The 26,202-nt window shown below is 38.8% G+C and overlaps 1 protein-coding gene across 1 annotated transcript in view; it reads right to left on the bottom strand.

Annotated features, from left to right (window-relative positions):
• Sac1 (Sac1 phosphatase) overlaps positions 1 to 26,202 on the bottom strand; it is a 273,269-nt gene that overhangs the window by 185,950 nt on the left and 61,117 nt on the right. The window contains exon 5 of the mRNA XM_067150216.2: positions 7,689 to 7,800. Coding sequence (XP_067006317.1) covers positions 7,689 to 7,800 — 112 coding nt within the window. The remainder of the gene's footprint in view (positions 1 to 7,688; positions 7,801 to 26,202) is intronic.

Raw genomic sequence — 26,202 nt, 5'->3', positions numbered from 1 at the left:
GTCATCCCTGGAGAAATCATTACAAGCATCATTTAACATAGTCTAACTCTGCCTCTGAACTTTATAACCGCCTGGATTCGGTTAAGAAACGAGTCCAAAACGTTGTGGAGGTACATTGCATCCAAGTTACTAGCTGAGGATTTGATTGTATAATTCCACCAAATTGCGGGGATGCTGATGTCAGAGTTTTAGCCGCTGTTCCAATATGTCCTCAAGGATTCACAAACAAAATCCATCAACTCTCACAGAATCAATAACTCACATACACCCCAGTTAAATAACATTCACTCCACGATCAATCTATCTAATACCACACTCTCTAGCAGTGAAATGGACCTCTTGAATAAAGGCATGAAATTCAACTGGCCCAACTCCAATAAGTCAGACGACCTCATTACCAATATTGCCGAGGCTGAATCTAGTATTTTAAAACTCCCAATCGAACATCGAAATGACGTGAAATACGAAGTAAAGAAGAATCTCCCCTTTTTAGTTAAAGAATTGAATTCTAAGTCAATATCAAACTTTAACAAACAGATAACCGAACTCAAGTGCAAAATCAATAACAACAATATTATAGTCACAAAAGCAGACAAAGGTCCCACAACGGTACTAATGAATAAAGATGAATACATTAGCAAAACCTAACTTCTTTTCCGTTGAAACCTATAATATAGTGGAAAAAGACCCCACTTTAAAAATCCAAAGAGACCTTAAGAACCTGTTAAAGAAGTCTTCTTTTCTTTTACAAGAGTGCGAACAACAAAAACTTACCATAATGAACCCTAAATTACCCACAGCCAGAGCTTTACCAAAAATACATAAACAAGAGATTCCAATGCGCCCAATTATAAATTGTAAAAATAGTCCCACATATAACGTTTCAAAATTTTTGCATCGTTTCCTGTATAAGCATTATAAATTCAACAATAAAGCCTACATAAAGAATTCCGTAGATTTCTGTAACAAACTGTCCACATTCAAACTAACAGATAATCACGTTATGGTATCTTATGACATCACTAACATGTATTCGAACATACCCGTATTTGACACAATTAAAATCGTAAAATCTAACCTTATGAAACAAAACAATCTAAGCAGATACGAAATAGACGATTTTATTAATTTATTGAAATTTGTACTTAACAATAACTATTTCACATTTAATAATAAAATATATCATAAAAAAGGATTAGCAATGGGCGACCCAATTTCCAGCATTCTTGCCAATATCTTTATGGACGATATGGAAACCAAATTAATAATTGATAAAATTAACGGCGTAAATCTATGGCTGAGATTTGTGGATGATACATTCGTTATCATAGATAAACAATTGAATAATAGTGACAACGTACTCAGGCTTCTTAACAACCTTAACCCTAGTATTCAGTTTACTAAAGAGGACGAGATCAAAAACTCCCTAAACTTTCTAGATTTAACCTTGACTAGAGATAAAAATGAGTTCACTTACCAAATTTACAGGAAACCATCTGCCGCCCCTATAACAATAAAAAGCGAATCCTTACACCCTCACTCCCATAAGCAAGCTACATTTTACAGCTTGATTCACAGGGCCATGAACATTCCCCTTTCTAAAGCTAATCGAGATAAAGAAATACGTTTCATCAAAGAACTAGCCATGACAAATGGTTTTAAACCTGAAATGATCACCAGAATCATAGGTAAAATTAAACTAAAGAATTCAACTACACTAGTTCCCAAAAAAACCAAAAGAACAAATTTCGCTACTTTTACTTTCACCAACCCAGCTATTTATAATGTCACTAAACCATTAAATAAACATAATACACTGACTGACAGAGCAAATGCAACACCAAGGAGGAGTGGTTCGAAAGGGATGAAAGTTGGGGAAAAAACAGAGTCGGCACGGAAGAATAATTGATGTTTATTTCAAACCGATATGCAGGTTACACAATGCGCACGGCATCGACTCAGTAGGATGTAGGACTACCGCAAGCGGCGATGCACACAGAAACACGTCGAGGTACAGAGTCAATAAGAGTGCGGATGGTGTCCTGAGGGATGGTTCTCCATTCTCTGTCAACCATTTGCCACAGTTGGTCGTCCGTACGAGGCTGGGGCAGAGTTTGCAAACGGCGTCCAATGAGATCCCACATGTGTTCGATTGGTGAGAGATCCGGAGAGTACGCTGGCCACGGAAGCATCTGTACACCTCGTAGAGCCTGTTGGGAGATGCGAGCAGTGTGTGGGCGGGCATTATCCTGCTGAAACAGAGCATTGGGCAGCCCCTGAAGGTACGGGAGTGCCACCGGCCGCAGCACATGCTGCACGTAGCGGTGGGCATTTAACGTGCCTTGAATACGCACTAGAGGTGACGTGGAATCATACGCAATAGCGCCCCAAACCATGATGCCGCGTTGTCTAGTGGTAGGGCGCTCCACAGTTACTGCCGGATTTGACCTTTCTCCACGCCGACGCCACACTCGTCTGCGGTGACTATCACCGACAGAACAGAAGCGTGACTCATCGGAGAACACGACGTTCCGCCATTCCCTCATCCAAGTCGCTCTAGCCCGGCACCATGCCAGGCGTGCACGTCTATGCTGTGGAGTCAATGGCTGAGCGGACGCCGGAAGTGCAGGCCTCCTTCAACCAATCGACGGGAAATTGTTCTGATCGATATTGGAACAGCCAGGGTGTCTTGCACATGCTGAAGAATGGCGGTTGACGTGGCGTGCGGGGCTGCCACCGCTTGGCGGCGGATGCGCCGATCCTCGCGTGCTGACGTCACTCGGGCTGCGCCTGGACCCCTCGCACGTGCCACATGTCCCTGCGCCAACCATCTTCGCCACAGGCGCTGCACCGTGGACACATCCCTATGGGTATCGGCTGCGATTTGACGAAGCGACCAACCTGCCCTTCTCAGCCCGATCACCATACCCCTCGTAAAGTCGTCTGTCTGCTGGAAATGCCTCCGTTGACGGCGGCCTGGCATTCTTAGCTATACACGTGTCCTGTGGCACACGACAACACGTTCTACAATGACTGTCGGCTGAGAAATCACGGTACGAAGTGGGCCATTCGCCAACGCCGTGTCCCATTTATCGTTCGCTACGTGCACAGCACAGCGGCGCATTTCACATCATGAGCATACCTCAGTGACGTCAGTCTACCCTGCAATTGGCATAAAGTTCTGACCACTCCTTCTTGGTGTTGCATTTGCTCTGTCAGTCAGTGTATTAACATCGCATACAGAACCTATAACACCAACCGTAATATCTTTTTCAATTCTAATTCCGTCAATACAATTTACGACAAATACTCAAACTCGGGAATATCATCATCATCCTATCATCATCATCCTAAACCACCTCCAGTTTCCCGGGTGTGGTATATGAGCCTCCTCCATCTCATCCTGTCCTTGTACCATTCTTCCTCCACCAACTTGTCCCAATCATGACCTCTCAGCAGTACATCGCTCTTAACTAAATCTATCCATTTCCTCCGTGGCCTTCCCACGGGTCGTCCTCCTTCTACCTTTCTGTCAAATTCCTTCCTTGCAGTTCTGTTTACTGGCATCCTCTTCATGTGACCAAACCACTTCAGTTTTGATATCTGAATCTTATTGAGGAGAGAATCATCTATTCCTACTTCTTCTCTAATTTTCTCATTCCTAATCTTGTCTTTCCTGGTTTTCTGGATCATAGTGCGTAGAAATTTCATTTCAGCTGCCTGAAGTTTGGAATTATCTCTATTGGTCAGTGTTTTGGTTTCGAGACTGTATGTAAGGATTGGTGTATAATAGGACTTGTACAATGTCATTTTTGTTTTCATGGGTATTTGCTCATCCCACAGCAGGTGTCTTACCTGGTGGTAAAATTGTGTTGCCTTATTGATTCGATTGTTCACCTCATGTTTTGCTAGGTTGTCATTTGATATTACGCTACCCAAGTATTTGAAAACTGGAACGCTGTCCAGTTGAGCTTCATTTAACATGACTATTGGTTCTGCTCCTTCCCCATACACTTTCATCACCACCGTCTTGGTCTTGCTGATGTTTAAACCATATTTCTTAAACTCCTCATTCCAGCTTTGTATTCTCTCTCCCAATTCCTCTTCTGAGTCACTCCAGATCGCAACATCATCTGCAAATGTGAAGGCTTTGATATCTCCATGTTCTTTCCTTTTAATAGATTTCATTACTACATCCATTACAATAATAAATAGAAGTGGTGACAATGGGCTGCCCTGCTGCACTCCTCTCTTTGTTTCAAACCAGTCCGACAAACCACATCCTACTTGAATACAGCTTCTGTTCCCACTATACAACATTTTCACTTTGTCTAGGATGCTGTCTCGCACTTGAAGTTCTTTCATGCATTGCCAAATTCTTTCCCTTGGTACACTATCTTATGCTTTCTCAATGTCCAAAAATATTAGAAATAAAGGCTTGTTCTTCTCCCAGTATTTTTCCATTAGCATCCTAATTGCAAATATAAGGTCTGTAGTTGACCTTCCTGGTCTGAAACCATACTGCTCTTCTTCCAAAATTGGTTCTACAATATCTCTGATTCTGGTCTCTATTATTTTTTCCAATATTTTCAGGACATGAGACAGTAGTGTGATACCACGGTAATTAGTAAATTTTCGTCGGCTTCCTTTCTTGAACAGAGGTACAATGATGCCCATCTTCCAGTCCTCGGGAATAGTATTTTCCTCCCATATCTTGTTGAGCAGTCTATAGAGCCATTGGATTCCTGGAACTCCCGCTGCTTTCAGCATATCTGCACTTAGTTCATCTATGCCCACTGCCTTTCCTTTCTTCATGCTGTTGAGCGCATTTTCAACCTCAAGCCATGTAATTGGTGGTTCAGTTGTGGTTCAGTTGTGGTTCCTCGACTTGGCTCTCCTCTATCCGTTGTTATGTTTTCTGTATCTCCATTCAGCAGCTTTTCGAAATAGATCTTGAGTTCTTGTTTAATTTCTCCCTCTTCTTGTGCCAGAGTTCCATCAGCACGTTCTATTACTTTTATGGTCTCTTGATCCCTTCGCTTGTTTTTCACAACTCCGTATAGTAATTTCATATTTCCTCTACTGTCGTCTTCCAGTTTGGAAACTCATTCCATTTCTTCTCTTTTTCTTCCCTTACAATGTTCTTTACAGCAAGTTTCTTGTTCCTGTATACTCCTTGAAGTCTTTGTATTTCTTGTTCATTTCGTTCTTGTCCCTGTTTTTGTTTTTCCTTGTCCAGTGCCTTCTTTATTTGGTTGCTTTCTTTCACCGCTGTTTTCACTCTATCATTCCACCATGGTGTCTCGTTTTTTCTTGTAACTCCACATAGGTTTTTGGCTTCTCCCACAAAGGTGTCTTTGAAGGCCTTCCATTCTTCATTAACGCTGGTTACTTCACACTTCGGCAAACTCTGTTGAATAGGCTTAAATGCACACAGTGCAATTTTTCTTATATAGGGCAAACTGGCCGCAGTTTTCGAATAAGATATTTAGAACATTATAATGCCCTGAAACACAGAAAGAATTCTGCTATGAGTATTCATATGAGATACACAGGGCATAACTTCAGTACTATCGATCAAGATATGCAAATACTCAAATACGTAAATAAAAGCAGTCTAATGACCGTGTATGAAAATGTTTATATTTCATTGGACCAATACTTCAATAAGGATAGTAATTTAAATTAGGTATCGGATATTAAAAGCCCCATAATTGAGCAAATCCCCAAATTAATTGCTGAATTCGGAATTAATGCTAATAATTTCCTGAAGATTTTCCATTATAAACATGCTTTTAATCCTCCCGTAGCAACAGCAGCAACAGTAGCCACACCCACAACGCTTCCTACCATTGCATCCTCCCCATTGGCTGATAACTCGCGCAATGTCCCGCCTCCCTTCCCCTCACCGCTACCTTCCCCGTTTCCACGACCGCATTCGTATAACACACGCAGCAGTAAGCCAGTTACCATCAAACCTAAGTAAACAACCAAGGGACCAGTTCACACACGGGTAAGTGCTTTCCGTTATCTCCGTAAAGTGCTACTTTCTTTAAAAGAATTTTTCCAATAGACGACACTCATATTTCCCCCCCCCCCCCTTTTTTTTTTCAGGATACATCCGATCAATTCCATATAATAGATCAGTAATTCTCCATTAGAAGAACAATTTCAACACATTACTGCACAAAATAACGGCTGAAATTACAACGCAAGGAGTCCCATAAAGGCTAATTTACGCCGATCTAGACGACATTTTATCACCAGTGAACTTCGTTTTTCAACCATCGTGTGCGATTTTAGCGTTTCTCATCATCTTTATTTTTAAAGAACAGCAATATACTGTAGTTTATAATAAGAACTCACCCTGATATGAAAAACTGAATTTATCAAACAGTTTAATGCAATCGAGCGCAGATATATTGGACAACGATTTTTAAGAACATCTAATTACCATATACTATTTTTAACTTCTAAGCCATCCATTCCGTTTACATTTTAAACAATTTTAATGGAAAAAAAAATGTTATAATAGACATAAATAATCTTATTGATTATTTTAAAGTGTTAAATTTATATATTTTTATCAATGTATATTAGACATTCTTTTGTGATATACACCAGGATCAGGGCCCTGACCCACCAATGATTTATGTTAACTATTGCTGATGATGCTCACAAAGTTGAGTGAAACATGTCCAATTTGTGATTAAATGGTTTCATCCTAAATACAAGGATTTTGTGTATTGGAAAGGTGGTTCTTTAATTATAATAATTTGATACCATATTCTTTACCTTCCAAATCTCACTATGTACCAGCTACAGTGTAGTTACAGAATATGCAGACCATACAGCTTAACAATATGCTAATAAAGAATTGTATTTCAGAGATTCATTAATGGAAAGTACCAGAAAGTAACAAACATGACAAATCAAGTCATATGTAGAAAGGTAGGACCCTAACAGGTAAGTAGGAGAATGCAGAGCAAAGGCATTAAGACAAAAGGACAAACATGAAAACACCAAAAAACATGGTCAGTCTGCACATCTTCATATGTGCTTTCTTAACACAGATGGGCTTCTCCTCATCCATCCCAGTTTTTCTACATCTAATTCTTTCCACTTTATGCCCAGGACATGGTTAGAAAGGAAGCAGGGATTGAGACAGCATTGTTAGATTGAGTCAGCATGTCCAGATAGAAGTGGTTCGGGCATGTACTAAAGATGGAGCCAACAAGGACAGTTTATGTTAACTTCGAGAGACTTGCAGCAGGAAAACAGATGGTGGGAAGACAAAGGAGCCACCGGATGGACATCATACAGGTGGACATTGCAGATCGGGAAACTGGAACTGTAAAATGTTAACTGTAAAATGATGATTTACCCAACAAGTACTAACCTTCTTGTCTAGTCACCCTCAAACTGTCCTTCCACAAATGCACAATTCTTCCCATTTTTGGAACCCTTTGGGACCTCCTGTACCATTCGTATACAGTTGTCTTTTTTTCAGACCTTCATCTCTGTAGACCTACTGCAATGCCCTTAATGTTTCTGCAGAAGATTTTTGCAGCCTCCACATGAACTTGATGTTGCATTCTGCTATGCCAGACACACTCAAAACACCTACATTATATTGTGTCTCCTACTGAACAGAGCATACAAACTAAAATACTGTTTAGAAAGGATACAGCCATGTAATATTGGCAAACAAAAACGATGAAGTTCTGGCTGATTGGAAAGTTCTCTTAGCAAATGTGCATTCCACACAAATCGCGGGTCAGCCCTCTCATGCAGCGGCATCTGTAAAAATAAATACATCCTCTCCATACAAATTGTGCAACTTCTAAAACATAAGCAAAATTTGATTAATATATAACAATTAATTAAAGAAAAGTCAGGTAAAGAAATAGATCAATTAATGAAAATTGTTCAGGGAATTATAAACAACAAATTTCTAACCATTCTGTTCTGTTAGGTTGAGTCCCCACAAAGCAGAACCATTTCAAATATAATGTATCTACAATGTTTATTCTTTTCAAAACCAACACTAGCTTATGTATACATGAGTAATCCTCTTAGTGTTACACCATTTCCTGAAATTCTGATTAAAAATGCCAAACCATTCTCAATGGTACTGTAGTGTTTTAGAATAATATTCATAAAAATCTGATTCTGGAAGTTGATGAGTTATTTATGCTGTATTCTATATACAATATTTCAAGCCTTAATAAAAAAATGTTCATAAAAGAGAAAATACTTCCAAATTGGCATCAATTTGGCAACTGTTCATAATTGTTTTTAAAGTGCAAGTCTCATTTCAGGATTACAAGTGTCATATTGCATGAATCCAAGAACACCAATTTTGTGTTCTACTGTCTTTCATAACTGTTATTAAACAAGATATTAACTACACATCATTTCTATTTATTAATAAAAGCTGCAATGATGAATGCATGTGAACAATATATCATCATCATCATCACTGACCATCTCCAGTTGCCCGGGTGTGGTGTGTGAGCCCCCTACATCTGTGTCCATGAACCACTGTTCTTTCGTAATCTTCTCCCAATCTTGTCCTCCTCCTCGATATTTTTCTTCACCACAGCAGTCCATTTTCCTCTGGGTCTGACCATGGGTCTTTTCCCTTTTACTTATCTTTCATATTCTCTTCTTGCAGTCCTGCTTGCACTCATTTTTCTCACATGGCCAAACCGCTTCAGTCATGCTTTCTGGATCCTTTGTAGTAGAGAGTCTCCTATTCACACCCTCTCTTAGACCTTTTCATTCCTGGTCTTCTATATCATGGTGTGTTAGGAACTTAATTTCTGCAGCTTAGAGTTTTAAGTTGTCTTGTCTCGTTAACGTGGTAGTTTACAAGCTATTTGTGAGGATGGGTGTATAATATGATTTATATAACGTTATCTTAGCTTTCAGCCAGCCCTGTCGTGTAGGGGTAGCGTGCCTGCCTCTTACCCGGAGGCCCCGGGTTCGATTCTCGGCCAGCCAGGAATTTTTACCTGGACCTGAGGGCTGGTTCGTGGTCCACTCAGCCTACGTGATTAGAATTAAGGAGCTATGTGATGGTGAGATAGAGGCCCTGGTCTAGAAAGCCAAGAAGAACGGCCGAGAAGATCCATCGTGCTGACCACACGACACCTCGTAATCTGCAGGCCTTCAGGCTGAGCAGCGGTCGCTTGGTAGGCCAAGGCCCTTCAAAGGTTGTTGGTGCCATGGGGTTTAGTTTTTATCTTAGCTTTCAATGGTACTTGTTTATCCCACAGCAGTTGTCTTACTTGGTGATAAAATTCATTTGCTTGCTAATTTGACTGTCCACCTCGTATTTCGCATGGTTGTCTTTTGATACTGTAATACCCACGTACTTAAACGTTGGAACACTGTCCAGTTTGACGTCATTTATTCCGATTTATGGTCTGTCATCTCCCCTCTGTAACTTCATCACCACTGTCTTAGGCTTGTTGATATTTAAAGCATATCTCTAACTCTTTTCTCCATTTCTGCAGCTTTTCCTCCACGTCATTTTTGGTTTCACCCCAGATCAACAATACATATACACACTAAACTAACCTTCTATAGCTGATGGAAAAAATAAAATAGTCACTAACACCAGTCCTTACTGCACACATTTTGTATTCATATTCTTTTATACTTAATTATTAATTAAAATTGCAAGACAACAATATGTCCAATAATATAGCCTACAACTTTAGTTTGCTTACAATGCTGACGAGAAAAATGGTTAATGACACCGATCAATTTGTCTCCATTTTATACTGACGTTCTTCCATGCACCTTGGATGAACCCCTTTCATACAACTTACACATATGGTATGGGACCTTCTGTGTTGCTGTGGAGTAGAGCAAATTACGCACGGTTTTTCTTCCTTTTCTGGCAGTGTTTTATTACCAAACGCTGACTTTTCTCTCTGCTTTTTTGTTAGAACGTGAAGAGTTTCCTTCCATCTGTGTTGCTCCCATTCTTTGCTCAATGCTTCAATAATGGATGAGTAAAACTGCAGTCTAATGATCGCCTTGGAATCATTATTCTCAGAGTACAGAAGATAGGCATTTAACATCAATCTTGTGATAATGTTATATGCTACTTTCTACCAATACTTCACTGTTCTGCATTCATCCATGTAAAAGTACACCATCATGTTTTTTCCAGCAATACTTCCCATTCATTTAATTATTTATTTATTTATTTATTTGATACTGCATAGGCTTTTGGGCTTATGCCGTGTCAAGAAAATAGGGTAAAATTCTTTAAGTTTCGCAGAGAACTGTGCTCTGCGTCATCAGAAGAAAATCTTGACTGTTCACAAGAAAGGCTCCTTAAACAATGACTGTTTGAAATTTAGATGTCCCTATCCCTTCACTATTGTTATTTCGTCTCGGTTTTTTCCAAATTCGTACGTTCCTCATCGCCAGACGTTTCATTCCAGGCTTGTGTCAATGTCATATGTTACGTACACATTATGTGACCCTCTTCAGACAGATTCTGATGGTTCGGTAAGCTTCCGCTGTGCCACGTCTAGAGAGCCATCTGGTGACGAATTAACGTACCATTTCCACTTCTATTTTAAATTTAAAAAGTCATTTTTAAGAACCCTTTATCATGGACAGTCGAGACTTTCTTCTGATGATGCAGAGCACAGTTCTCTGCGAAATGTAAAGAATTTCACCTTATTTTCTCGACACAGCATAAGCCCAAAAGCCTACACAGTATCATGTTAATAAGTACGGGCCGTGAAAGCATCAATGGCAATATTTATTTATTTATTTATTTATTTATTTATTTATTTAGCATATAATGTTCTCATAAACTTACTGTACTCCAAAAGAAAATCTAGTTTTCCTACAAGTTCCTGATGATTCCTTAGAGAGGGTGGACTCAAGTTTCTGTTGTCCAACCATTGTACTGAGATGTACTACATGATTAGGGTTGCCAGATGTCCCAGTTTTTAGCTTAAAATTGCAGAGTACCGAATACTATTTTCAAGACACGTATTTGTTTCTCCTTTCACATGAATGAATATTTTGAATTTTCCCCAGCTATTTCAGGTTGGACACATTTCATTCTTTGATATAAGAAGTGTTTAAGTGGAAATGCATTTGCTTTTGCTACTTCAGCTAAAGGCACCTCACTAAAGTGGAAACTAATTTTTTTATAACTACAGTGGTTGATCATATGGGGGTTATCAAAAAAGTAAGGTCTCCCATTTTTTTATAAATACAGAACCATGTTCGTGTGGCTGTTGGTCACAATATTGTAAAAAGTGTTTCCCGCGCTCGCATATAAACATACTCACGCCACACTGAGGCACTCGGTCTTGGCTTGGCAGCCGTTGAGTATGAGCTCCCGTTGGATGTTACCGCCAAGTGCAAAGTGCGTGCAGTTATTCGGTTTTTGAGTGCAAAAGGTACTGAACCGATTGAAATCCATTGCCAATTGACGGAAGTGTACGGTGAGTCGTGCATGGATGTCCAAAATGTTCGTATGTGGTGTAGAGAGTTTGCAGCCGGTCGGACTGAAATTCACGACGAACAGACGAACAAAGGAGCGGGAGACCGTCAATTTCCGTCAAGACAGTCGTGAAGGTTGAGCAAATCATCCGTGAAGATCGCCGGATCACCCTGGATGATCTCTGCACTTTGGTTCCAGAGTTTTCCTGAAGCGCCGCTGACAGAATTTTAAAGGAAAAGTTGAAATACCGAAAGGTGTGCGCAAGATGGGTGCAATGCATGCTGACTGAAGACCACATGCGACAACGAGTTGATTCCTCACGCGCATTTCTTCAACACTTTGCAGCCGAACAGGACAACTTTTTGGACTCAATTGTCACAGGTGACAAAACCTGGGTGTTCCACTTTACAGCTGAGACCAAGCAACAATCACGCCAGTGGCGACATCCCTCTTCGCCAAAGCCGCAGAAATTCAAGCAAACACAGTCTGCCGGTAAAGTCATGACAACTATATTTTGGGATCAAAAAGGTGTATTGTTGGTCGACTTTATGCCCGCTGGGACCACAATTAATGGTGACAGGTACTGTGAGACCCTGAAAAAACTAAAGACGGGCAATTCAGAACCAGAGAAGAGGAATGTTGAGCAAGGGCATAAACATTCACATTCTCCATGACAACACGCACCCAGACGTCGCCCGGCAAACTGTTGCTCTCCTGCAACAGTTTCAGTGGAACATCATCACCCACCCACCCTATAGTATCGACTTGGCACCCAGTGACTATCACTTGTTCCCTAAGTTGAAAGAACATTTGGCTGGAAAGTGATTCAGCACCGACGACGAGGTGAAAGATGATGTTCACAACTTCCTAAACAGCATGGTGGCGAGCTGGTATGACGTGGGCATACAAAAACTGTTAGAGTGTCTACAAAAATGTATCGACCGAAATGGTGATTATGTAGAAAAATAGCTAAATGTTAAAGCTGTAAAATCATGTAAACCATTGTAGAAATAAACAGGTCTACGTATTTATAAAAAAAATAGGTACCTTATTTTTGGGATTACCTTCGTATTATTAGGGCCACTGAAAGTTGTTTTTTTTTCAAACTTGATAAGACATACATAATTAAACTTCACTGATATACATTTAATTAATCTAAAATTGACTTTTGACAAGCATATTACATAATTTTCCATTTGAAATATTAACAAAAATCATGAAAAAACTAAGGTAACTAGGAAAATCTAATATTTTGTAACACCTCCCTTCGCAGCAATTACAGCTTGGACTATCTGGCATACTACAAATGCATCTGAGGCAGGTATTTTTAATTTCATCATCATGATGATACACACTGATTACTCTTTCAATCAGTTGGATCTTATTTGTGACATTATGAGCACAAATTTACCTCTCTATCAATCCCCAAAGGTTCTCGACTGAGTTGAGGTCAGGAGAAGTACCAGGCCAGTCCAGAACCTTCACTTGGTTGTCCAGAAGGAACTTAGCCATGTGACAAGGTGCAGTCATGCATAAACACAAATTTGTAATCTGGGAACCATTTACAAACTTGTGGAAGTAGCTGTTTCTCTAGAACCGTAATGTACTGGTGTTGGTTCATGGATCTTCGACAATATATAGGCGATATGAATGGTCCGTTATTGGACATTATAAATTTTCCAGCTAACTCATTCCTGGTTGAGAGCATTTTGGCCTCGTGTGCTAGGTTGGGCTCATCAGTTGATACCTAGCACACCTACCAAGACGCTGGCTAGTGCATACCGTGGAGGCCACTGCGTAGGCTACTTAGAGCCACCGGCAGTGCCAATGCACTATGAGAGACTTTGTCTCTACCAAAAATTGATGCCTGCTTGGCCATCAGATGATACAGATGCTGATTCCCATAGGGAATCTGGTAGGTGTGCTAGGTACTGTCCCCTTCAAATTTGGCTTACAATAAACATTTTGCCGGGCTGAGTGGCTGAGACGGTTAAGGCGCTGGCCTTCTGACCCCAACTTGGCAGGTTCGATCCTGGCTCAGTCCAGTGGTATTTGAATGTGCTCAAATACGTCAGCCTCGTGTCGGTAGATTTACTGGCATGTAAAAGAACTCCTGCGGGACTAAATTCCGGCACCTCGGCATCTCCAAAAACCGTAAAAGAATAGTTAATGGGACGTAAAGCAAATAACATTAAAAAATAAACATTTCATTGTGTGTTAATATGAGAGGCTATTATTTCATTAGTACGGGTGAAATGTTTCCAGCCCTGTGTTACGAAGACGTGTTTGCATGCACGGAACCGGTTTTTACCAGCCGAGAGCAAAGTATTGATTTTTCAATCGACCAGTCAGCTGTATCACATGACCCAGCGGGAACTCTCAAGGCCACCGGAAGGTGCACTGCGCGTGTCAAAATCTTTTAGTGAGAGTACTTTCGAGAATTGTAGTAACCTATCAGGTGTAAGACGACAGCCAATTACGAGGTGATATGGAGACACACCCACCTTGAGGAACACTTATATACTCAAGTTTTCCGAAGAAACGCTCTTTTACTTGCATTCTTCTACTTGGATTTTATGACGCAGACACTACGTCACTTTGATAATTGAGCTCAGTAATACTTCATCTCTGTGGCATTATAAATCTACTACCCTCTTACAGTGTAACAGACAACAAGTCTGGCAGATTTTTGCAGGCTAAGTTACGTACTGTTCATCTATAAAACTTGACGTATTTGTGTGTGGAACATCTACTAAAAATTTGTGTCAGTTTCAGCCTTCACTGTACTAGAAGAAAGAAGAGGATCGCCACGTGTTTACTGGAGTTCATCAAGATGGTTCAACTACTTGAAGAGGAAACCTACATTATTTCAGGTCTGAACTTGGCTGCTGTGATGGTGTACTAAAATGTAGGCAACATCTAACATGGGGAAATAACGACGGAAGTAGATGACCAGCAACATGTGATCCAGTATTTCCAGATCATCGGCAGAGATCCAGTTTCATCATACATTTAAGTACCAATTTAAAAATGTTTTACCTGTTCATCTTTGTAGAAATAATGCTTACTTATTCATTAGTGGTAGTATTTCTATTAGATTTGCAGAATTAGCTAATATTTTCATCCTCCTTTTACATGGGTAATGGTAGAGTTGTCACGTGTGTGAGTGATAATTGGATTCTATTAGAGTAGCTAGACTATGTGCGTGTCTTCTATAATTACTCTGAATGTCCCAAGTAATAGTTCAGTGTTATTTAAAATTCACTGTCCTCATTGATAAATGATAATTTAATTTTGAAATTATTTTCAATGTGGAAGCCATGTGGGACAGATTTACGGCATATTTGTTATGCCGGATTTCAATGTAAATTTTCTTCTTATTTATCTTCTTGGATTTCAAGCGTGTTAGTGTCATTTAGTTTATTGTCGAACTCTGCTTTACGGGAAATTAATATCTAGCACGCCTAATAATAACAATAATGATAATAATAAAAATTCCATCTTGGGTTAAACCAATGATTAAGGGTCAGGAGTTTAAATATTGCTTGATCTTGTTGTAAGTCGTTAATATGTGCTCAATTAGGTAGAATATGAACCTGGAACATGACAGAATCCCAACGGATCTTTTACTGTATTTATTGAATTATTGAATTCAATTGAAGAGTATGTGTTGGTGAAACACAACTTCTTCAAATGTGGAGCACGTGTTGATTGATGAGTGTAGATTTAAGTGATAATAAACGTCGTGACTCATGAACCATGAATGCGGATGCTAATGTTTGACCTGTACTATGCGCGTATCTGTAGACGACAATTCTTCCAGATATCAACCGCTGATATTATTATGACCAACGTTGCGAAACTTCATCATCTCTGACTAAGTGATCACTCAGATTTTCATCACATTTCTGAGAGCGTCATAAATGGATTTTTGACCGATACCGTCATCGTGATATTTCATGTGCAAGTGGTAAAAATCAAAATCTAACATTCAAAGTCTAGAATTTGCGGTAAATAATGTACATAATATTCGTGTGTCTTTGTGTGAATGCTGTGTGTGTGTTGTAGTGATTTTCATTTGTGTGATATTTTTGAAATGTGGTTTTGACCTGGCCACGTGTTCATCATGTTGGGCCCAGGCTATCAGCATCGTTGTTTGAGTTGATTTAATTTATTGGAAGTTAAACCTTTAGTGAACTTTATTTTAAAATTAAGTTGAGGCAAGATTAAGGTACCCGACACCGATGAATAAGTGGGGGTTATTTCAATCGTGTGGACAAAGTTCACTCTTATTGTAAAGCTTGTAATGTTAATTTTTTTCAAGGCGTCAGATGTTCAGAGTTAACTTCACGTGTTGTTCAGTCAAATATTGAAGGAAGTTTTGTGGAAATAATTATTGTGAGAGTATAATTTAATGGAAATAAGTCTGATAGAGTCATGTTTAACTATTACTTACAAAATAAATTCTTAAGTACAGTTCAGTATCCACGAGAAGGACGTGATTAAATATTTTTTTGAGAAGGTTTTGTAAAATAATGACGCCATAATTTATTTTATTTTTAAAGAATTTAAAGTTTCATTTTGAAGGAGAGGATCTTATCATGAATGAACCTGATAATTTAAAATGACTTAGGATCATTTACGAGCCCGATATCTCAGTGAGATTGAGTTTTTGCAACCTGTAAATAATTATAGTATTATTAGGAGGAGGTCCACCCAACATAAATTTTTAATTTATTTCATAAGCCAGAAGTAGGCTAATGTTAGTTTGTCATATTTGCAGGGTAATTCAACTTCGAAAGGTTGGAGAACAATAATGCTGGATCTAAGGAAACTGGCTGAGAATGTTTTTTAAATTTTGAATTACTATCAAGATTTAATTATTTTAATTTGTTATATGTGTTATCAAGTGCTAGTTCGTAAATAAATGTCAAAACCTGTTGTTTAAATCCTTTTTGTATCATTGTCGCTAACCCTTCTATCTTTCACTGCCTTTAAAAGTAAGCAAAGCCAGACAGCAAACGGTCCAACCTTGGGACTCTCGCTCTCCAGCTGAGCATGCCGGTAATAATAGGGGCAGTACCAACTGATGAGCCCAACCTAGCACATGAGGGCGAAACGCTGGCAACGAGGAACGAGTTAGCTGGAAAATTTATAATGTCCAATAATAGACTATTTATATTGGTATTTTAAATTTACTCATTTGGGACAAATATTTCAGATTCCCTATGGGAATCAACATCTATATCATCTGATGGCCAAGCAGGCATCAATTTTTGGTAAAGAGACGAAGTCTCTCATAGTGCACTGGCACTGCCGGTGGCTCTAAGTAGCCTACGCAGTGGCCTCCATGGTATGCACTAGCCAGCGTCTTGGTAGGTGTGCTAGGTACCAACTGATGAGCCCAACCTAACACACGAAGGCAAAACACTGGCAACCAGGAATGAGTTAGCTGGAAAATTTATAACGTCCAATAACGGACCATTTATATTGGTATTATAAATTTACTCATTCAGGACAAATATTTCAGATTCCCTATGGATCAACATCTATATTATCTATATCAATATATAGGCGGCCGGTTTCATTAATACTGATGACCGAACACTCCATGACACATAACGGGTGCTTAATGGTCTTGACAATGGAGTCAGTATTGTATTTCTCACCCTTACTCCTCCTCACAACTACAGATCTGTTATCAAGGATGTGTATTGATGACTCATCCGAAAAACAGACCTGAAAAAAAAAAAAAAAAAAGGGGCAGTTTTGTATTAAAATCTGTTTACTCCAAGTGCAGTTGAACATAACAGGGAGGAAGTAAACAAATTATAATTTTGTCAAATGGCTTACCCTTTTTCATTCATCAGCAGTCCAATTTCGATGTTGCTTTGCCCATAACAGTCGCTTATTCATCATGGTTGGTGTCAGTAATTGTTTCTTTACTGGATGATAAGCGAAACCCAGCTCTTTGACCCTCCGGCGAGCTGTCATTGAAGATACATTGATCCCTGCTTGTTGAATCTTTGTTGAAATGACTTTCATTGAAGTCTTTCTGTGTTTAATGATGATATTTCTTAACTGGCGCTCTGCTCGTGGCAAGTGATTCTTTTGTGGCCACATTTACCCATCCACTTAGGTGACATATTCATGCCTTGGTCAAGTGTTTTTAAAATTCTGTCCACTGTTGACTTTGAAGCAGAAGTGATAGACGCTATTTTTCTATGAGAAAAATCAGTATTCTTTAAAAGTGTATTTATTTCCAAAATTTTACTCGGAGAAAGGTCTTTAGCTGTCACCATGTTTGTTTTCTTAATACCAGTATTTTTAAGTATATACTGAACTATAATTTTGATAGCAAAATTCGCACAAGAGATGCAAGGAAACAAATCTACAATAAATCATGTGTGTTACTCCAACAACAGTCAGCAAGGAACTGTAACGTAATTGGTGCCTTTCTCAATTCTTGACCAGAGTTTTCGTTATTAGGCTTCTTAATGTAGGGCTGACTGCTGAATTTAACTACAGAAATGTTTTTTACTTAATAATATCCAACCATACAAAGCGGAGGCGGGACAGGTTTTTCTCCGGGTACTCCGGTTTTCCCTGTCATCTTTCATTCCAGCCACACTCTCCATTCTCATTTCATAGCATCTATCATTCATTAATAAATCACTTTGGGAGTGGCGACCCCATCGTACTATCTGCTTCATTCATTACATCCCAGACCCGGTCAATGACTGGAAAACAGGTTGTAGGTTTTCAATATCCAACCATAAAAATAAGAAAAAAGTAAATACTTACACGAGAATAATGATCCAAACATAAATTCTTCCATTTTTACCTAGTGGCCCTAATAATATGATCAACCACTGTACATCTTGCCATTTGTTTTGTTCAAGTTTGTGCCATTTCGTCTGCAAATCAGTTGTCTTTGAAGGTTTCTATTGCTCAATTGGTAGTACTCACAGTAAATGAACACAAATGCTTTTTTGAATTCATCACTTGTTACCACTAATGATTCTTCACTCAGAACACAAAGTATTAATGAACTGCCACACCATGTGGTTCTGGTAACACAGAAGTGCGCATTGGAGCGAGATTTAAGGCGGTGCCAAGTCGTGTGACATGAAAATGCTGTTTCCGCATTGATGTCTTCAGAACAACATATTATGAGACCACAATGATGATATTTCTTAACTGGCGCTCCGCTCGTGGAGAAATTATTCTTTTGCGGCCAAAAAGGGGTAATATTTCCGTTTTAAAAAATGTGCGGGTGGTATTCCGGATTACACAGTATATGGCCAGAAGAATTTATGTAAAGAAATTGTCTACATACCATAAAGCATTTACTGAGATTATTTCCAATTGAAAGAAACTGAGTTACTACTGTGTAGGCCAACCCTTGATCCTTGATATCTATCTTTTCTTCAGCAGATTTTGCACCTCTGTAAGCGAAAAACATCAAACAGTACTTCATGACAGTATCGCATAACATTCGAAACTTGATGTTCATTTATGGTAGCATTTGTTAGGCATGTGTTAAAGCTATTGTGTATGGCATGTTCCTACTTAGCCTTCATTGATGGATAGCCACTTGTGTAGTGATGACAAAATAACCTGTTAGCCTGCAGTAGTAAGGGGTTCAAAGCTAGCACATGAGTCATAATTGTCAGTACCAGAAGCAGAAAGTTTATAGCTGACTGTCAAATTTAAAAAAATCTCAGTACCATTTAAAATGTGTTTCGTCAAAACATTTACCCAAACTAGGGTGTAGCAAGATGACCAGTTAAGGACAATATGAAAATACAGAATGCTTCCTAACAAGTCCCATGTTGACAATCACAGTAATAAATGCTTTCATTTCCAACAAAGAGTCTGCCCACTAAAATTTAGCCCTTGATTGTGGTGAAAAAACACATGGGCATACACCAACATGTTCAGCAATGAAGTAGTAAAGAACATCTGAAACCAATGTCTTGGAAGAACATTATGTGGTAGCACAAGTTTTGGTCCAAGGAGTTCCATGTAAATAACAGGAGTAGCAGACTATAAGGTGGGTTTCGAAAATTTTTCCAGCCAACTTTAGCATTCACACTGCTTTAATCATTTTCACCGTCACTCCCATCTTCTGCAGCTTTATCACAATTAATGTCACTTTCTAAGTCATGTTGAACTTGCAGTGAACTTTTAGTCAGTTTTACAGACTGGGAGACTGTAATAATCTGAACATCCGATGTGCTAGGAACAGAACATCACTTCCATTTCGGTGATGATGTTCCTGGTATCCCTTAACGATTATAATCACTTCGGAATCTAGTTCATCCGCCATTATATAATTTTCCTCTAAACAGGCCATCAAGTTATCGTCATCCACGCTGATAATAAAACCAACTCTACTACAGCTAGCATGTTGTTAACAACTCAAAAGCTAGTCAACAATACAGAATTCCCTCCCTTCTTGTCAAGGATCTCCAAACAGGAAACTATATCCATCTTATGCAAGCTTGAACCTCAGCTTTCTAATAAAATGAAACAGCCAGAGATACAAAGAGTAATCCCAAAAGTAAGATCTCCTATTTTTTATACATACAAAGAACTGTTTATTTCTATAATATTTACATAATTTTAAAGGTTGAACATTTATCTATTTTTGTACGTAATCACCATTACGATCAATGAATTTTTGTAGATGCTGTAACAGTTTCTGTATGCCCATGTCATACCAGCTCGCTGCCACACTGTTGAGGAAGCGTTAACCCTCATCTTTCACATCATCGGTGCTGTATCGCCTTCCGGCCAATTGTTCTTTCAACTGAGGGAACAGGTGGTAGTCACTGGGTGCCAAGTCCGGACCATAAGGTGGGTGTGTGATGATCCATTGAAACTTTTGCAGGAGAGCAAAGGTTTGACAGGCGATGTGTGGGCGCACGTTGTTGTGGAGAATGTTTTCACCCTTGCTCAATATTCGTTTCTCCAGTTCTGAACTATCCATGCTGATTTTTTTCAGTGTTTCACAGTACCTGTCAGCTTTTATTGTAGTCCAAGGAGGCATACAGTCCACCAACAATACCCCCTTTCGATTCCGAAGCACAGCTGTCATGACTTTACAAGCAGACTGTGTTTGTTTGAACTTTCAGGGCTAGGGTGAAAAGGGATGCCACCACTCGGATGATTGTTGTTTGCTCTCAGGTGTGAAGAATAACGCCCAGGTTTCATCACCCGCAACAATCAAGCCCGAAAAGTTGTCCTTTCCCTCTGCATAGCGGCGAAAAAATCCATGGGAAGAAACAACTAGTTGCCACCTGTAGTCTTCCATCATCATTCATGATACCCATCTTACACACACCTTCCAATACTGCAACTTTTCCATTAAAATCCTGTGAATGGTGCTTCAGGAAACCTCAGAAACCAAAATGAAGAGATCACTCAGAGTGATCCATCGGCTGACGATCTCCCGCTCTTTGTTCGTCGTTAATTTCAGTACGACCGGCTGTAAACTCTCTATACCACTTGCGAACATTTCTGACATCCATGCATGACACGCCATACACTTCCATCAACTGGCGATGAATTTAAATCAGTTCAATGCCTTTTGCATTCAAAAACCGAATAAAAGTGCAAGCTTTGCCCTTGGCGGTAGCGTCCAACGGGATCTCCATTCACAACAGCTGCCAAGCTAAGACTGAGCGTCCCAGCGAAGCATGTGCATGCTTATTTGGGAGTGCAGGAAGCACTCCTCACAACAGTGTAACCAACAGCCACACGAACAGTGTTTTATGTTTATAAAAAAAATAGGAGACCCTATTTTGGGGATTATCCTTGTATTCTTTACCAGAACGCTTTAAAAACTAGGAAACCATAGTACCGATTCAGTCAGCTCTGGCACTTTTCGCACAAGGAGTGAAAACTGATGTGATCATGTGTGTGGCACTAATGTGGTTAACTAGAAATAAAGCACAATAGCCTAGATGTTATTTATATATATTAGAAGTGAGAAAATCACAGAAACTCTTTAAGGATGGTGCAGCAGAATGGGACTTTAACCCACTTCTCTTCTCAGTTATCTTCCTAAGGCTGAGTGAATCCTGTAAGAGATCCTAAAATTCAGCCCTAAAGTAGTACAGTCTGGAATTGAATCCAGACTAACTGGTTAAGAAGCTAATATGCTTACTGCTAGGCTATCAGAAGCTACAGTAATCCCTACACTTTAGCAGCAGCCTGTAACATACTCCCAAGTATTTCTACAAGATTCTACATAAACTGTCTTTTAATGGACTTCCCAAGTCGCCAACATCCTGTGCCGTTATAACCATCGCCAGCCTTCATTCACATGAATGCTGCAGCTCTCCACATGGCAGCTTACTACGTAATTGCTACGTCATTACATCATCTTCTAGAAAGAACGTTTCATTCACATGCTTCTAGTACCTTCCACATTCGCCCAACATAAACTCAGATTTTTCCATCTACAGTGGAGTCCAGATCCGACAGTGGTGTGGTGAGCAGAGCAACCAGCTACAGTGCGTGCTGTTGCGCGCAATTAATTATTTCCATCTTTTGCCTGGACTCAATGACGAGACATTTGATAAGCAAAGACTTTCTCTTTATTAGGACATTGATTCCTATGGCCCATCACACTGTAACATCTCCCTGTTTTCAAAGGTCCTTAAGGTATCAATTGATTGTGCAGTTGGTGCAAAAGTAAGGAATGACTTTCCTACGTCATGAACTCTAAAATTGGAGCTCGCCGATCGCATGTGGTTTTGAACACTGGGAATGAGTTACTGCACCAAAATGTAAACAATGATTTCTCCAAGTGTTGCTGGTTCTCTCTCCTATTGAGGCTTTTCTTTGCAGGACGTACCCCACATTTCCCATTCCCACCTGGAGTTCCCTCTCCTTCTGTTTGAAGGGGTTTTGTTCTGTTTCAGGTTGTTTATCTCTCATTAATACTAGTAAATCAGACTCTTAATAGTGAGATTTTGTGTAGAAGCCTCATCGTTTTCTCCTCTTTCTTTAATTGTATTTTGCGGGTTGAAAAATACATACTGTTCTTTATCCTGTTAAATCATGATTTGTATTCACCCTTCGTGTAATATCTGTACTTACCATGGAAACCTCTTCTGTTACATCATGATTGCTCTCCTTTTCATCATTAATAAGATTGGAATTTTGTAGCACTTCTTGCAGAATCTTGTCTCTTGTCATATCTCCACATACTGCAACTTAAGTATTTTCAAATGGCTAAATATGTTTTGTCAAGTCCGAGGGTTTGATCTCTAACCCCTATGAACCTTCATCTGGCGTCCCACAGGGATCACTGTTAGGGCCTCTTCTATTTGTTTTGTTCCCAAATGATATTACTACAGTCATTCAGAGCAGTGAATGTCTCTTGTACGCTGATGACTTGAAACTATACAAAGTCATAGAAGAAGACAGTGATGCGGATTATCTACAAGAGGATCTAAAGCAAATATGTGAGTGGTGTGATAAGTGGTCCCTTAAAGTGAATAAATTCAAGTGTGGTGTCATGTCATTTACTCGGAAATTAACACCTGTATTTTACAGATATAAAATCAGTGGAGAAAGTTTAAATCGTGTGGAGGAGTTTAATGCTCTAGGTATAATTCTTAGTAACAGGAATGGCTTATCCATTGAGAAACACATCGAAGGTATTATAAAGAAATCTTTCAGACTCCTGGGGTTTGTCAAAAGGAATTGTAAAGATTTCAGTAATATTGCATGTGCCAAAACTCTGTTTTGTTCCCTGGTGAAACCCTGTCTTGAGTATGATTGTGAGGTGTGGCTCCCGTATCAGAAAGGCCACATACACCATCTCGAGAGAGTACAGATAAGGTTCATGAAGTGGATTTGTTTTGGATTCCTGGGCATGCCACACTCTTCAAGCAGGTATGAAGAATTTGTAAACATTCTTGGAATGAATACGCCCGCAACGTGCCGAAAATGTGCGAACGCAATGTTAGCGATTAAATGCTTGAAGAGTAAAGTGGACTGTCCGGCTATACTGGGGTTGATCCCACTTCGTGTTCCAAGCTGAAGAACAAGGCAGAAATGTACATTCCACCTGCCCAAATGTAGGACGGTTGCAGATTAAAATTCTTGGCTCATGGAAGCCCTTAGGACCAAAAATCAGCTGAAAGGGTCACTCAACATTTTTCACCACCCTTCCACTGCAATTCGGAAAGTTCTTCTCAAGGATGGAACGTGATAATTTTGTAAATAATCTGAAGAAAACATGTGAAGACATATCTGTTTGTATACATATGCATATTTGTATGTTATTTATTTATTTACATATTTTACGCCCACATTGGAACACTTAAATCAATACATTTGAGTTAAATTCTTCTTTTTCTTCTCCCACAACTTTCTCATCCTCTCCGACCTGGAAGCCCTTTGTGTGTCCGATTTAGTATATTGTTTCCGTTCAACTGTTTTTAGTTTGAGACTTATGCTTTTGTTCTTCAAAATCCTCTTCTCTTTTCTGTCTTTGATTTGTTGCCGAGTTATACCCAATTCTTCCAAATCATCCTGAACTTCTTTGAACCAATTATTAGTGATTTTATTTTTCAAAAAATAATCAAATAGTTGTTTCAATATCCTGGTGTCTGGTAATCTTGATATGTGACAGAAAAAGGAAATTCTTCTTTTATGCATTGTAGATATTATTGATTCACATTCATGATAGACAATGTTGTTAGGCAACAATCTCCACTGTCCATCAACTTGGTGTTTTTTATTAATAATTGTTCTAAGAATTCTTCTGTCAGTTTTCTGTAATTTGTCTGTTGTAGATTTTACATTTAATTTGAATAAAGTTTCACTAGCAACGTTGCCTCTGGTTTAACTATGGAATTATAGTGTTTCAGCTTAGCGTTTATCAAAAGAGATTTTTTTTTTATAGGTTGGCCAGGTAAGTTTTTGTGCTTGTTTAAATTTAGTTGTTCTGTGTTCTATTGCTTCTTTTTCATTTGTGTTCCATCTTATTATTTCCCCAAGATATTTGAATTTCTGAACAATTTTAATCTCTTTATTACTGTTCAGTTGAAAAACTGGCAAATCAACTTTAAAAGTTGGCATCATTTCTGTTTTTTTCAAATGAAATTTGTAATCCCATTTTTTTTTGGCTATAATTTCTAGTTGTTCAATTTGAAATTTAGCCTCTTCTATTGTATTTGCAAGTAATGCTAAATCGTCTGCAAAAGCAAGGCAGTTGAGTTTAATACTTCTACCGATCTTGATAGTTGGTTGGCATTTCTTGTTCCATTCATGCATAACCTCCTCCAATGCACAATTAAATAACAATGGTGAGAGTCCGTCTCCTTGTCGAATTCCAGTTCTTATAGTGAATGATTCTGATAATTCACCTCTAAATTTAACTTTTGCCTTTGTATTTTAAAAAGTCATACTAATGAGGTTAACGAGTTTTTGGTGGAATCCAAATTCTTCAAGGCTTTTTAATAATGATTCACGATGAATACTGTCGTATGCTTTTTTAAAATCTACAAACGTGATGACTAGACCCTTACTTCGAACTCTTTGGTGCTTCATTATATATTTTACACTAATGATTTGATCTGGACAGTTTCTACCTGGTCGAAATTCTCCCTGATATTCTCCAAGTTCTTTGTCCAGTTGTTCTTGGATTCTTGTGTATATAATCTTGCACAAAATCTTGTATGTAATAATTATTTGTATCGGAGCGATTACCTTTCTTATGCAGCGGGTGGATTATCGCTGTATTCCATTCCTCGGAAAGCTTCACCGTGTTCCAAATATCAATGATGTATTTATGTAGGTTTTGAATAGTCTGATCATTAGCATTCTTCAATATTTCTGCTACTATTTGATTCTCTCCTGCTGCTTTGTAGTTTTTAAGGGCATTAATTGCTGTTTTCACTTCATTGTAAACTGGTGGTATAATCTATTGTAATGGAGTTTTATTTCTTGGGTTAGGGTCAAATTCTAAATGTTCCACAGGATCCTCACAATTAAGTAACTCTTTAAAGTATTCCGCAAGGATGTTAGCATTATCTTGATTATTGTGTGCCATTTTTCCATTTTTATTCCTTAACATAAGTGTGGGAGGGGTAAACTTAGATTGATATTGCTTGAATGTTTTGTAATAGTCTCTTGTTTTATGCTGATTGAATGTTTCCTCTATTGTGCTAAGCATTTCCTTTTGATAATTTATTTTAATTGTCCTAATTTCCTTAGCTGTTTGTCTTCTGGCATTAATTAGTTCTTCTCGAGATTTTTCTGTTTTCCTCTGTAGATCATTTAACAATGCCTTGTGCCTTGCTTGAATTGCTTTGTCACATTCTCCGTTCCACCACGCATGTTTCTTTCTCCATTTAATTGGAGCGATTTCTTCAGCTATGGTTTTAAGTTTGTTAATCATCGTCTCTAATTTGTCATTTAAAGGTGTTTTGGATCTCTCTAAATATATTTTATTATTTATTACGTAACTGGGATCATAATTTCTCCTTGCTTTGAGATGATAACGTTTGTGTTTCCTTTTTGGTGTTAACTTGATTTTCATTTTTTTTTTTCTTTTCATTTTCAATGATCCGAGTGAATGTCTAGCCCACGGAGGACTCTGACATAAATTTCTTTGTGATAATCTTTAATCAGATCAAAAATTAGATGGATGGCTTTTCCGGCGTTTGCTCTATTAACCAGCGTTTCGTCTT

This window comes from Anabrus simplex, chromosome 6, assembly GCF_040414725.1.
Source record: "Anabrus simplex isolate iqAnaSimp1 chromosome 6, ASM4041472v1, whole genome shotgun sequence".
Taxonomy (NCBI): Eukaryota; Metazoa; Arthropoda; class Insecta; order Orthoptera; family Tettigoniidae; genus Anabrus; species Anabrus simplex.
This window is presented reverse-complemented; position numbering and strand designations above follow the sequence as displayed.